Genomic DNA, 14,911 nt, shown 5'->3' with positions numbered 1-14,911 from the left:
AAATCACAAGCAAGTACATTGTACATTTCTAGGGAGTGACTTCTCCCAGAAACCTGACAATGTCTTTCCAAGATATTAAGTTCTGTGCCTCTCTGCCAAAGGTGGCTGACCTGTTCCAGTAAGTTCATGTCTTCTTACAGTACAGTCCTTCTACAGTTCACTGTGTTTGGACAGTGAGAAATTAATCCACAGCCTCAAGATGCTATGAAGACCCAAATTTCAGACTGAAAACCTCAGTGCCAAGTTACATGACCTGCAAACTCTGTCACAAATTCAATTTTCTTTATTCCTATTACAGCTGACAACAACGTTAAGAACATAGAAGACTGGAATAAATATTTTTGTGAATAGTTTTTAACCTGCCTGAGGTCTCACATCCTCAGGAAAGAAAAATTTAGTGGATGCTTTAAAGCACCTGAGCTAAAAGATCTTCAGTTTGAGGGCAGACCCACTGAGTAGGTGAGCAACTTATATTGTTCAGACCACATGTATGTTTGCAATTGAGTTTGTTACATGACAAGCATACACCATGGTGGTTATCTGAATGACAAATGTGTGAATAATTGGATAGACAATTTGGGGATGCCCAAGTACAGTCCATCTAAACAATGAAGTGCCTTAACAAATGAGCCTCTCCAGTATGTTAAACTTAAAAGCACCAATCCAGGTAACCCTCTTTCTCTTCAAGCCAGATCTGAGAGCTGACTTGGAGGTAAGTACATTAAAATGATACTCTTACCATTTGTGACTGAATAGTAAAGCATACCTTATTTTCTTGCTGTTTTGAACAGCCCAGTGGACTGACTTTGGCTAACTGGCACCAACTGATCTGGTTTTGGCAATGAAGAGCTGTAGATCAGCATGGATTCACCTATAATTATTCAAGAGAGTGGTGCATTAATTCACCTTTGTAGGTTGTTTTTGCATCAACGTGTAGTAAAAGACAATGCTAATGAAGGCCTACATTTCTGAATACTATAGAGTAGCAGATAGAAGCTTTCTCCCACTCGTTTCTCTTTTTTTCCTTTATTTTTTCTTCCTTTTTTTCTTTCCCCCTGAGGGCATAATCACAGCTTATCACCTGCTATTCCTGAGCCTGAGCACAAATTCTGAGAACGTTAAGACTGAGTTTGCTGCTTCTTCAGGACAAGAAACCTATGAAAAATTATCCCAGACTTTTGTTTGCCTCTGGATTTTACACTCTGGATTCTGAGTCACTTACCCATGTCACCAAAGTTTAATAGCTATTAATTTGATAAAATGAATCTTAATGTCACTCTATTTTTTTTACAGAAAGAGGCACCAAAGAAGCGTTTCAGCCAGAACTATATTAGCACTACACTATTTCAAAGTTAAGTTTGAGAAAGATAATTCAATAGGGAAAATGTACTCTGGAGAGTTAAAATGCAGGTGGTAAACTGCTTTGACTATGGTTTAACCGATTCTGATTAATGGAGCCATTTTAGTTTGATCTGACACAGGAAAGTACCACACCAATACATCAGATATCTACACTGGATTAATGCAGTCTACTAACAAGAACATTACTATTTAAATTCATAAACAGCCTCACAATAAAGGCCAAAAGTTCATTCTCACACATAGCTGAACAAGGAACAAAAATAAGCAGACCTTAGGAATGATGATCTCCATTTAGCTAATTAATTAAAACAACGTTCAGTAAGTTAGGAATAAGAATACTCCTGAGAGATTTTTTCATAGCTTTCAAGATCATGGATACAGTACAAAGTAAAGTAATCTTTTGATGTCAGATGAGTGGAAGCAGCTTCATTGGCATATTTTTTCTGCTGTTTTGAAGTTAGCACCATGTTCTTATTTGTTCTGGCATAGTACGGTCTCCTCTATTTTTATTTAACCAAAAAGCACTCTTAACAACATAGAATGTTAATATTCACATTAAATATTAGTGAGAACATAGTAAAAGATAACTGTTAGAAATTCAAGCATGAATAGGGAATGCTATAGTTATACCCATCTAAGAACAGCTGATGTGAATTGAGCTTGCATTTTCCAGTCTTTCCTTCCATTATTGTGCAGAACACAGGAGCATCATTTCAGCTTGACTTGGAGACACTAAAATATTCTAGCTTAGACTTTGACACTTTCATTGTGATAACTATACTAGAAGCTTTTGCCTCAACCTCCTGCCCCTCCACACTCTGCCGTCTGCATGAATAGGATATTCAGCAATACACAAGTGCAGTCGTACAACCCTCCTACCTGAAGAGATAGAGTAGGTTAATTTACATATTGATTAAACATTCTAAGTAGAAGCAGGCACTGCAGTGCCACATTGCATTGTGAAGAAGGGCTCCAGTAGCAGCTGGGACTACCGTACTGTAAAACACACAGCACTCAGTCTGTTGACATACATGTGAATAAAGGTAGGGAAATGCCACAATGAGTATTTAAGACAAAAGCAACTTGAGAAATAACTGCACTCAGCAGTGCAGCTGTGCTCTGCAGGGGCACAGAGAACATCCTTGATCTCTCATTCTCTGTTGAGATTGCAGTAGAGACAGCACATGTGGCTGGCCAGGAAGGACACTCATCCATCAGCTGCTACACAGCCAGACTAGCAGTAATGAGGGACTCCAGAGGGAGCCTGGTTCAGTTCTCACTCAGAAGGAGAATGTTGCTTAAAAGTGTAACATGGAAATGCTCATTACAAAAAGAATCAAAAGCTGAAAGAAGAGTTTATTGTTGAAACCATGGGACAAGACTAAAATCAGACTGTTCTCACACCTGGTAATCATAATTTCTTTCCTGTGCAAAGATTTCTGGCTAGAGATACTAAAAGAGCTGCTTGAAGATAGTGATATCTTAACATCAACAGATGGGGATGATAAAAACAACTAATAAGCTGTTCATTTTTAAGTCTACATCACTTGACCACTTAAATACTTCAGAGAAACCTTTCAAGATGCTCAATGACAAACATAAATCCTCTACCTACCCTGAAGAATTCAATCCATTCTCACCCAAATTTTTCCATGGTGTAATGAAGGGGTGATATACTGATTGTGAGATGGTATTTTGGTACTCAAAACTCTCACTATCCTCGACTACTAATTTTAATAATAATTGTTTCTTCACATGGTCAAGGAAACATTATATAGAGGAATAATATAGGATCTAGAATGTTTAAGAAATAACTAGCAAAAATATAAACATTAATTCAACTGGAAGAGAAGGTTCCTGTGGTCAATATACCACTTGTCCACTAGGTGGACTCGGGAAGTTCCTTTCTGCTATGGCAGAAGACAATTGGTAAATTACAAGAGGCTTTGAGTATTTACTCACAAAATATTTTTTCCCAACTCACAGGGCCAGCTACACCTTTAGACAGTACCCAAACTCTTGCAGAGGGTTCTGTTGGTGTCCTTGTAGCTATTAAGGCTTCTGATTCTTCCCAGGCTTCACAGGATGCTGGGGAAAGGAGGCAGACAATCTCTGACCTGGTCCTTGCTCCTCTGGATGATCCGTGTACCTCCAAGATTTGCCATCTTGGCAAGAGACTTTCAGGTGTAGGCAGGATGTCTTGTGTTATGCAGTCATGGCACAACATCACGCTGGCTATGCAGACTGATCACATGGAGGCATTTAGAGCCTGTTCCTGGTAAACTCAAGGCAGGCAGTTTCCGGGCAATTCAGGATGCACTAAGACAGAACACTGCCAGAAGTGGAGAGCAATGGCTGCAGGCAACAGCAGGCAAGCATGAATACAATAACAGAGCACAATGTGTTACCTGCTCACCTCTTTTATCAGTACAGCCTGAGACTAATGGGCATTTGGATACAGAATAGCCAACTAGAATGGCAGTTAGCTGAGCCTGACCATATTAGGTAAAGCCATAGGCTTACTTTACCCAAATTTGGGAAAAAATATAGGCCTTGTGTGAGGCAGGCACAAGCCCAGCGTGTGTCCCTTGTTTACCACAGGATGTAAACAGGAGCAAAACAAGTCTGGGCAAGCCAGAGTCCTTAGACTCAGTGGCTCCAGGTTCTTTGTTCTCTTTCCTGCAGTTGCTTCTCCCCACAACAGAAGGAGGGAGAGCAGAAAAACATGTCTGGGTAAGCCAGGACAAGCCTAGTTTGGCCTATTCAGGCCTACCATGACACAATCCTCTTCCATCTACCATGATATATGAGAACAGCTTCCAGTGATCAGGGCACAAGAAAGTCTGCTCAGAGTTGCAACATCTATTCCTATTGCAGAATCTGCCCAGCAAACTCAGGAGTCCGGGCTGCAGCAGATCAGCCCTGTCCAGTAATTAACAGCGATGGTGTATCATGATCAGGCCATGACCTGCCTTTCCTGTCCTCTTGTGAGAGGTTGGGGCTCCTACAGCAGGAAGGCAGAGGATAAATGTAGACAGTGATGCTTCGAGTCAATAGGCACAATGTCACAAAGCTGCACTACAGGAGTCTTTGGTAATCTCAATCTTTATATGCTAAAAAAGGTATCGCTTCTTTATTGTTAAACAGACATGATAATGGGAAATAGGTATGGGCCTTAACCCACATTCAGGTGCTTTCAGATGTGTCACAGGCTTTCCAGGCAGGCAAATGTGACACACTGTGACTCATCACTAAAGGGTGTGTGACTGTTCTCTGGGATTCACAAAATTTTCTTTAAATGCTGATCAGTTCCTTCTTCTTCAGTGAGATAGCACAAACCAGAATTTGAAGAACCTGCTGGGTGCTGATGTGTCAAACTGCCAGATAAAGATGTTCATGACAACTGTCACCAGCCCTAATGGTGATGAAGGGAATATTTTGCTCACCTAACCCCAGGGAAATAGGTTAGTCAGCCTGAAACAGTAAGGAGCCATCTAGCATCACTTTTTTATTTCTTTTTCTTCCTTTTTTTTTTAACACTCTCAGAATGGACTAATTAGTCATGCAAATTTAAATCTTTAATTTATTTTAAACAAGACCAAAACCACAAACAAAAACACATCAATGAGCTTTGGCAAATGTCTGCCCCATATGTGTGTTTTTTTCTGACCTCAACTCAATCAAGTGAGTTTGACTTTATATTGATCCTGCCTTCTTCTGGCTGGCTTGAATGAGGATATTAGCTCTATTTTACCAGCCTATTAACTTTCTGCTTTTACTCAAACTTCGACATTTTGGAATCAAAGGTTTTATAGAGCCAAAGGTTTCCAATCTAACTGTCTGTAGACAGCACTAAGATATATACCTGTGTATATATTTATAGATAGTTTAAGAGCGGAATAATCTCTGTTTGTAACAGGGGACTGAGATGTTTACTAAACCTTCAACACTATTCACTACAACTGCTACTTTTTTTGTAGCAGCGTATCACACACAGGAATGAGAGTCTTATTTTACTGCATCCATATGCAGGAAAGGGGCAGATTCTCACAGTGAAAGTTTTCTGAGCATGCTGGTCTTCCAGGCTTCTACCTGTAGAGACAAGTTCTCCCTAATTTATGGTTTTAGGAAGTGATCGTATCTCTATATTCAGCACTGGTGAGCCTGTGTCTTGCATGTTATGTTCAGTAGGCCCATCACTACAAGAACAACATTGAATTGCTGGAACGTGACCAGAGAAGGGCAACAAAGCTGGTGAAGGATAGAGAACAAGTCTTACAAGGAGCAGCTGAAGGAATGTACTTGTTTAGTCAGGGAAAGAGGAGCACGAGGAGAAACATCATCGATCTATACAACTGCCTGAAAGGAGGTTGTAGTGGGGTGGGGATTGGTCTCTTCTCCATAGTACCAGGTGATAGGATGAGAGGAAACAGCCTGGGGAGGTTTAGAATGGATATCAGGAAAAAATTCTTTATGGAAAGAATGATCAGGCATTGGAATAGTTTGTGCAGGGAGGTAGTGAAGTCTATATGAACATAAGGAAAAACTTTTTCACTGTGAGGATCACAGAGCACTGGTGACATTCAAAACTCACCTAGATATATTCCTATGTGACCTACTCTAGGCAATCCTGGTATAGCAGGAAGTTTGGACTAGATAATCTCTTGACATCCCTTTCAACTCCTAACATTCCATGATTCTGTGTGAAATATGCTTATGAAGCACAAGTGACTACTGTGCAATACAGACCAATCCCACCTGAATCCTGAAGGAGCTTTTACCAACTGGAATGCTTCTGTTTCTGTGAATTTTCTCTATTTAGTTTTTCTCACTTTTCTTACAACTTTTCAAGTTAAAAGCTGGCTAATACAAGCTGATTTCAACAACAACAAAAAACATGGATTTCTTTAACGTGCTGATAGTTGTTTGACATGCACAGACACTGGGATTCATATGAATGATGACTAGAACTCCAAAGGGGTCATTAGGGCTTTTTTCTTGCATCTACACACAATAAAGAAGTTACACAAAAGAAGACAAGGACTCCATGAGAACACTGAAATAAAAACCCTTCCTCATGACTTTGTGCTTCAAAAACATGGACTTACCTGTTATTTTTTTAAAGCATTTAATGCTAATCTGCACATTACAACCTAGTAGCCAACTGACTGCTTTGTCTTTTAATGTTAAAATACAATTCCAAATAAAATGTATGCCATACAGTAGAACTTACTATCTACTTCATAGCATTACAATGAAAATTAATTAATATCTGTAGTGCTTTAATGTCTGTTAAGTATTTTTCCATAGATGTATACATAGCAGTGTACAACAGTGCAAAGAACCCTGGCAAACTAGCTAACTCCTGTGTTAAAATACAGTTAGTAAAATTCTCGTGTTGGCTTTAGTCCAGCACATAAGGATCCAGAGAAAGTAAAGGCCCCTGAAGTCTCTAAGCATCCCGAGTTCCAGGCCTAATGACAGCATGCATTAGAGCATTCTCAGAAGTACCAATGAGCTACAATATCCTCCAAAACATCATTCTTCAAACAAAAAACAACTGAAGCACCACAGCCTTCCGGCTTTTGCCTTCATCTCTTACCCCCTCCCCGTCCTTCTTTCACCATGTTCCCACACCAGGATTTGTAAGGTAGCAATACAAAATGAACAGATAGGCTAAACATCAGCTGACAAAGAGACTGGGAGGTGTTTCCTAAAGATTGGTTCCTGCCCACTGCCACACTTCTCTTCTGGTTTAGGACAAAAAAATTACCTGTTTTTCATGTAGATTCTTGAGGATATAAATTAATTGAACCATAGCCAAAACATTGTTCTTTAGGGGATCATCTTTCATTCACAAACCCAAATGAACCTACAGCATCACAATGTAAATATTCCTATTTATGGTAGCGATTTTAAGGCACAACAAGGGGAGCAGCAATTACTGATCACAGCGGGGTCCCTACACTTGCTTCTGTAAGTCACTACATGTCTTCCTGACCCAAAGCTTTTGCCTAATCTTTTCTATCTCTCTCTGTTAAGCTTGTTAACTATCTTGAGGAAAGTCAGACTGCATATTTGTACAGGATCCACCTTACAAGAGCACTAGTTGGTACTATTACACTAATTACTAATAAAACACTATCCAATTTTTACACCATCTACTTTTTGAAAACCTAACATATTTTGTGCCTTTCCTGGTTCTGCAGTTTGTGGTATTATAGTAGAGCTCCAACAGGTACTTTAATAGTACAGCCTGGTATAGGAACACACATAGAGCAGAAAGATACATTGCTAGGTAGAAATATATTTACTGTCAGGAAACAATGGTTTTGTGATAAAGAAGATAGAGTACACTACTGTAAACATTAGGCAGTATTTTCAATTCAGGTGCTCTTAATGGTGAAAAATGTATGCTGCCCTTACTTTACCATCTGTACACTCTTAAAATGGTAGGGACAAGGAGATCAAACCATCATTTCTCTGTTCTTCACATTTTTCTTGTGAGAAGCACAAAATACCTTTCTCCCTAGTTCTGATACCAAGCATTGAGTTGTTTGCCAACACACAATTTCACGTCACATGGAGGAAACTGAACTGTGAATTCCTAAACCTAGAAAAATATTTTCAGGTGCCTGTGCAGCCCAAACCTCTGCATCCTTCATACCTGTGTTCTGACAGCACAGGGATTCAGATACCCGAAAAGTCATCGGGCTTCTGAAAAAAAACCAAACCACTAACTACCTTGCTAAAAAGCAAAACCAAACAAGTAACCCAACCAAACAACAAAGGCAACTGACTGGGAGGGGGTGAGGAGGGGAAATGCAGGCCTCACCCACTCTTGAGTGCCCGGGGACCGTTCAGATAAGTTTGAATGGTCCTTAGGAAGGCTCTGCACTTCACAATAGCAGCTGTACGTTCACAGTTCAAGTACCCAATAAACCGGCAGAGAAAAAGCATTCATGATAGGTACATCAGTTAAAATTACTCTGTGTCAAATGACAAGGGATATGAAAAGACAGAGAGATTGTGATATGTAGCTTTGCAACGAGAGCTATTAAAATTGGTATTTCTCCCGCTCCTTCAAACCATACCATACCTCTCAGTGCAGTACTTTTTCTACGGCTGACAACATAACAAACGTACCCAAGGAAAACATAACCTCATAAGAAGAAAATGCCATCCTTTGAGACCTCATGTCAAATGAACGCATATTTGTTCAAATCAACATCTGTTATATCCACACATTGTAGTAGTAAATCTGGTTTAATATGGTACAGAAGGCTGTGAAAAAATAAAATCTAGGCTTGTTTTTCAATTAGTCTCTGTAAAAGGGGTGTGTTTTGTTTGCCTTTATTTTTTTTTTCACTTTGCATTCTGAAAGCTTCAGAATGCACACAACATGTAGTAGCTGACATGGTGTGCAACCCTTCACCAACCTACTTACTTTCATTCTGCAGACACATACTCTTCTAGTCCTTTTTTCTTTTTTTCATTTTTATATCTGTGTTAATTTCCACCTGAAATAAAATTAAAAAATAAAATACTTAATCCTGACTGAATTTCAAAGTTCTAGTAAGCCCCATCTTGCCCATCATCAACAGAATGTGGGGGAGGGGGAGGGAGGAGAGACTGAAAAAAAAATAGAAGAAGAAAAACTCTCAGTGAGTGCTGACTGATAGATTTTTGATATTGCCATGCCTCCCTTTCACTAATTATGCCCAGATTGCTCATCATGCTGGATACTGTTTATGCTAGGAATTTTCTACAGCATACCTCAGGGGCAAATTGCCTGTAGTGGTGATCTGGGAATTCTCTATAGCCTACTTTAACAAACAAACCTCCAGTATTCCTCCACATCACATCATTCAAATCTCTCACCAATCTTCAACATACTTCATCTGAGCTAACTTCAGCCACCCAGAGAAAGATATTCCCTGACACATTGTTTCTTCCCTCTAGAGTATAATACCTGCTTTCTGACCCCTTGATCCTACACAAGCTGAGAAAATGCAGTAGTTTTAAATCATTAGACTGTTGATAATGAAAGCCCTTGAGGTAAAAGCCGTCAAGGAAACTGTCCTGCTGGACAGCAACACTAGCTTGAGATTTCATGTAAATTGCACAAACACTTACAGCAATTGTTAATTCCTGTTCTGCTGAAGCCTGATGTCTACGACCTCATCTACTTTTCAGAGAGAATAAATTTTTTACAAGTGAATTTTATTGCCCATATGATCAGACTCTTAAGTTTGGAATATTTACATTATTTCAGCTGGTGGACTGCTTTTATTACATGGCGAACTCCAGGCATACAACCTGTTCAAGTACACACCACAACAGCACTGGCTAAATCCCCACCCTGTTTCTTCTTCCAGTGTCATCTCCCATTACTGCTATTGATTTCCCCCTTCCTTTTGTAACATTCAGGCTTGGCACGTTAGCTGCTCACAGATAATTCCTAATTCTGTTTTTGATCTTGAATACTTCCATTGGGATTGGTGAGGCTGCAAGGTGGTAGTCAAATAGCAGCTGGGTACAACGTTGTGGAGCCAGGCTCCTCTCATTGACATCCACTGATAGGCCAAGGGGCAATGGGCACGAGCCAGAGTGTACAAGTTTCCACAGAAACGTAAGGAAAGACTTTTTCACTGTGAAGTGACAGAGCACTGAAACAGACACCCAAAGTGGTTGCGAGGTCTCAGCTCCCTGGAGACACTCAAAATCCACCTGGCTGTATTCCTGACTGACCTATTCTAGGTGATTGTGTTCTGGCAAGGTGTTTGGACTAGATGATCTTTTGAGATCCCTACCGACCCTCACGTTCCATGGTTCTGCGGTTCCAATCTCCTCAGGAAATGCCCGTGTGGGCAGGACAGCCAAGGCTGTCACCGTGCTCCAGAGACACTATGTCAGCTCCCACATGGGAAGATGTGCCAGCAATGGAGATTTTGGGCAGCGGTACAGGTAAGGGAGGTAATCATGAGGTAAGCACCAAGAGTTCCATTCCTGTGTTGGCGGCTAGCGTCTGTGCCTACCTCCGACACTGAGTGTAACACCTAAAGCAAGGTGTATGGCACAACGCCGGGGCGGCTGAGGAGGCCGCACTGGCCCTCACCAGCGCAGCCAAGCCGTCGGTGGGTACCAGCCTGACTAATCTGCTGGCAGAGACTGGCAGGCGTCGGTTGGCCGGAGGCTGGAGCCCGATGGAAACCGGGCTAGGCCAGCGGCCGCGGCGCAGGGAGGCCGCGGGCCAAGCCGGGCCGAGCCCAGCGGCCGTCGAAGGCCGCCCCCACCGCGCTGCGCTTTGTCCTTGCTCAGCCCCGAGCACGCGCGGCCCCGGCCGCGGCGGGAGAGCGCCTGCGCGCCCCCGGCCCGGGGTGAGGCGCGCTCCGGCGGCAGCCAGTCGGGAGCGAGCGCCCCCTCTCCCCTCCCCCCCCCAACTCCAGCGAGCCGGGAGCTCCTGCGGCGGTGCCGCGTCGGCCGCGGCGCCGGGAGGCCGGAGGCCGCCGGCGCCCCCTCCCCAGCCCCCGCCGGCGCGCGCCAGTAGCCCCCCGCCCCGGCCCCCCGGCCCGCCGCGGGAACCCGCGCCGCAGAGCGGGGCCCGCCAGCGCCACCCGCCGGCCGCGGGGCCGTACCGCGCCTCCCCCCGTCTCCCCCTGCTCCGGCTCTCAATGTTCCACACTGCCCGGCCACAGAGCCGCCGCCGCCGCCGTATAGCCCCCCGGCCGCCTCCGTCCCCTCCTCGGGCGCCGCGGGCCCGGCCCGGCCCCCCGCCATCCCGCCCCTCCGACCCAGCAGCGGGACAGGACGCCGGCGAAGGTAAGGGAGAGGCGGGCGAGGCGGCTGCCGCGGCGGCTGGGCGAGCGCGGTGGGGGGAGGCGGGGAGGAGGCGGGGGGGCTGGTAGAGGAGCTTTGTTCTTGTTTTCGGCGCTCTCTGCCTGGCGGCGGCCGGGGGCGCAGAGCCGGCCCGAGTTCACGCCTCACTTGGTGCACACGCACGGTGCGGTGCGGGGCCGGGCGAGCCGCCGCCGCCCGCCGAGCCCAGCCGCGCCGAACCGCGCCGCGCCGGGCTCTCCCCACAAAGCGCGGCCGGGCGGCCGCCTCCAGCCCTGCCGCAGCTCCCCGTCGGGCTCCTCCTCGCCCCCCCCGGCCGCCGGGGCAGCCCACTCCCCACTCCCCCCCCCCCCCCCCCCAGCCCCGGTCGACGGAAAAATGTCGGTCTGCCTGGTGGAGCTGCGTGGGGAGCGGCGGCGGGGAGAGCTGTGCAGAAGGTGTAGTTTGAATTATGCTTCTTCCCCCTCCGGCAGCTCTGTGGTGGCCGAATGCAGTTCTCGCTGCTGGCCATGTAAATAACCGGGGCTGCTGCTGCTCGAGTTGCTTTAAATGCATCTTGGGGGTTTTCTCTTCTAAAAAAAACAACGACGACAGAAACCCACCTCGTCCCCGTCGTGTCCCCCCCGCCAGCCTAGCCCTCTGAATGCGCAGAGCAAGTGCACATTTCCATCTGAAATCAACCCAAGTGTTATTGGCAAATGTATTTTCTCGGAGAGAGGGGGAGCGGGGGGGGGGAATCTGGTGTTTGGACCCAATAAAATGCTCTGCTCCAATGTAAATATTTACAGGATATTAGTGACTTTTTAAAAAACATTTTCAGTGAGGTCTGTTATTTACAATGTGTCATAAGTTATTAATGTGCATTGCCTAAGTACTCTGCTAAATCTGTCTCATGCCTTAGAACAAAGTCGACAATTGGCATATTGTTTAAAGTATGAAAAAAATGTAAGTGGGCTTAAAAATTGAAAATATCTGTATTTTCAGAAGGGTAAATATTGCTTTGTAGCTGTCAAACTGCAGCCCCTGGGGAGGAGACAAAGGAGTATATTTTGGTTAATTTCTTAGTGAAATGGAATTGTCACTGATTCAGGTGCTGTCTGGAACTTGGGGCATGGCAATAGAGTCCTACTTGTTGTATTAACTCTGCCTCTTTGCTTCTCTTTCCCCTCAAAAGTGCCCCACAATGTCCAGTGATAGGCAGAGGTCAGATGATGAAAGTCCAAGTACCAGCAGTGGTAGTTCAGATGCCGATCAGAGGGATCCACCTGCACCTGAACCTGAAGAGCAAGAAGAGCGAAAACCATCTGCCACTCAGCAGAAGAAGAACACCAAACTATCCAGCAAAACTACTGCTAAGCTGTCTACCAGTGCTAAAAGGTAAAGGGGACAGTAAAACGTTCTTTAGTGTCTTGCAGTGTTTTGAGGCACAGTATTTGTCCTGTATTTTCCAAGGCAGAGGGTTTCTTGTAATGTTATGTGGAGAAGAGTGAAGTACCAGCTTTTGTAGTGCAGGAGCCTTCTGGGCAGTATCCTCATTAATCCAAGTCTTATTTGGGTAGTAATTACCCAGACTTTTCATAAGAGTTTTGAAGAGCTGCTTGAGAACTCTGTATCTTAAAGGCTGCCTGGGGGGGCACCTACATGCATTTCATATTTGTGAAAATGCACGAGAGAGTGTCAGCTGTAGCTCCCTTTTTCAGAGTTAGGCTTCCATGCTGAATGGCATAGGGTGGAGGCCTTCTGGTCTATTTTATTACGATCTGTAGACCAATGACAATCAGCACTCTTTAATTAAAGAAGTCACGAATTTCCAATGGCTTCTGTGGGCCTTATGACTAGCTTTTCATGTCAGTTTGTGGGAGAGCTCTACACATTCTGCAGTTCTTTCAGGAGATGCTCCCTTAAGATGTGCAGATAAAAACCATGAGGTCCTACAGGTAACCTTTATCCTTAAATATCAAAAACTTTAGAAAACTTGTCTGTGTTTCAGAAACTTGTTGTGGTTTTGTTTGCATATAAGCAGCTCACTTCTCAAGACATGCACTCTAATAATTTTCTGTGGGTTCATCTGTGTGAAATAAGCAAACTTTAATGCCTTGATTCCAGTGGTCTTCAGAGGTGGAGCATGATGTACGAGTCCTGGAGCTGCTCTTCTTTATGTTTACTAATTTCTTATAGCAAGAAAATCTGTAGAGTAGCCATAGCAGCTTCAAGTTTTGCTTATTCAGCATTGACAGTGTAGTTCTAACTTTTAGGAACATTTTAGTAATTTTGTATTGGACTTCAGTAAATACTTTTTGAAATGTGTTAAAATTGCTGCAGGGTATGACTGGGTGGCTTTGATGACTCTTGAGCTTGTTAAAGAAACTCTTTGAAATAGGACTGGCTAAAGAAGAATTCTGAAACTACTATGTAGGGTTTGCAATTTGTTATTGCTTCTCTTTAGGAAGCCTGAGATGCAGGCTTTTGAGACTTCAGTTTTCCCCTCATGCCTTTATTTCACTTACTTGTTGAAAGTCTAATTCCATACATCTCAGAACAGTTCAGTAGTCTGACTGAACTTACTAGTACCAGTGCAAGGGTGTGCAAGCAGTTTCTACTAGCTCATATTTTAACACTTGCTATTCACTTGAGATTCAGAGTCTTGGTCCTATTCTGAAGGAAGTCTTATTTGATATATTCAAGAGGAATTTACTGGTTGTCTTGAAATTACTTCTCTTACATATCTAAATAAACTATTAAATTGGTGAAAAGTATTTGGTATTTTTCTGGATTTTAACACCCTGGAAATGGTTGTAATAGATCATAGTTAAGCATAGCTTATTTCAAGTATTTTATCACTTTTTATCATGTAAATATAGCCACTGTATAAGGAGGGGGGCAGAAGCAGCAAAAGGTGTGGAGAGAGGCAAAGCTGATCCAGAGAGATTATTCCAGTAACAGAGACTGCCTGGCAGTTCTGCAAATCCACTTTTTAAACACACTGCAAAGTACTAAGTAAAATATTGTGAAGAGTATGCCTGCTGCCAGCACGTTTCACTTCTTCAGCCGCAGTCGCAGGTCTGTAGCGCTGGGTTAAAGTCATTGTCAAATCTGCCTGTGCAGCCCCCTCCCCCCCCCGCCTCATTTGCATATTAGCTTGAAAAGAAAATCTCTCTGGTAAAAAGTGCTCGGATGTGAAAAATAGTTACTTTTCTGAATGCTTGCAGGACATTTCTACCCAGCTCTGTTGTAAGCGTGCTGTTTACATACAGCATGGAGCAGGAAAAAAGCTGCAAAGTTTCTCAGCTGTGGGATTTGGGTTATGCCTCTGAGAACAAAGAGGAAGCAGCCATGTTAGCATTACTGAAGGCAAAGCCAATCTTGCATTTAACTGCATGGTGGTAGAGGGCAGTGTAATTCCCTGATTTATTCTATAGACTATCTCAAATGCTTTGTGTCTGTTCTCATTTCACCAACAGAATCCAGAAGGAGCTAGCTGAAATAACCCTTGATCCTCCTCCTAACTGCAGGTATGTAACAGCTTCCTAAATTGTGGACAGTGGTAGGAGATTAATGTGCTCAGGCTAAGAAATGGGAAACTTGGTGTTTATGATCAGTGACTGTTAGACAGAAATTGCATACTGCAGATTGAACAAATAGAGAGAAACGTTTGATATTGAAGTTTGCTATTCTGTTGACATGGTGGTGGTGCAGTCATTAGTGATTGATA

At 43.6% G+C, this 14,911-nt stretch overlaps 1 protein-coding gene across 3 annotated transcripts in view; it reads left to right on the top strand.

Moving 5' to 3' along the window:
• The first annotated feature begins 10,937 nt into the window (after nt 1-10,937).
• Nucleotides 10,938-14,911, top strand: part of UBE2E3 (ubiquitin conjugating enzyme E2 E3) — a 57,072-nt gene continuing 53,098 nt past the window's right edge. For 2 of the 3 annotated variants that reach the window (XR_010306430.1, XM_064161840.1), the window contains exons 1-3: nt 10,938-11,184; nt 12,374-12,576; nt 14,661-14,711. Coding sequence is in view for 2 of the 3 variants with exons in the window: in XM_064161840.1 (XP_064017910.1) it covers nt 12,383-12,576; nt 14,661-14,711 (245 nt within the window). In the remaining variant the exon portion in view is untranslated. Of the gene's footprint in view, nt 11,185-11,563; nt 11,637-12,373; nt 12,577-14,660; nt 14,712-14,911 lie in introns of those variants that run through there. The other variant, XM_064161847.1, reaches the window with a different exon arrangement.

The sequence above is a fragment of the Pogoniulus pusillus genome, chromosome 2, assembly GCF_015220805.1.
Source record: "Pogoniulus pusillus isolate bPogPus1 chromosome 2, bPogPus1.pri, whole genome shotgun sequence".
Classification (NCBI taxonomy): Eukaryota; Metazoa; Chordata; class Aves; order Piciformes; family Lybiidae; genus Pogoniulus; species Pogoniulus pusillus.
This window is presented reverse-complemented; position numbering and strand designations above follow the sequence as displayed.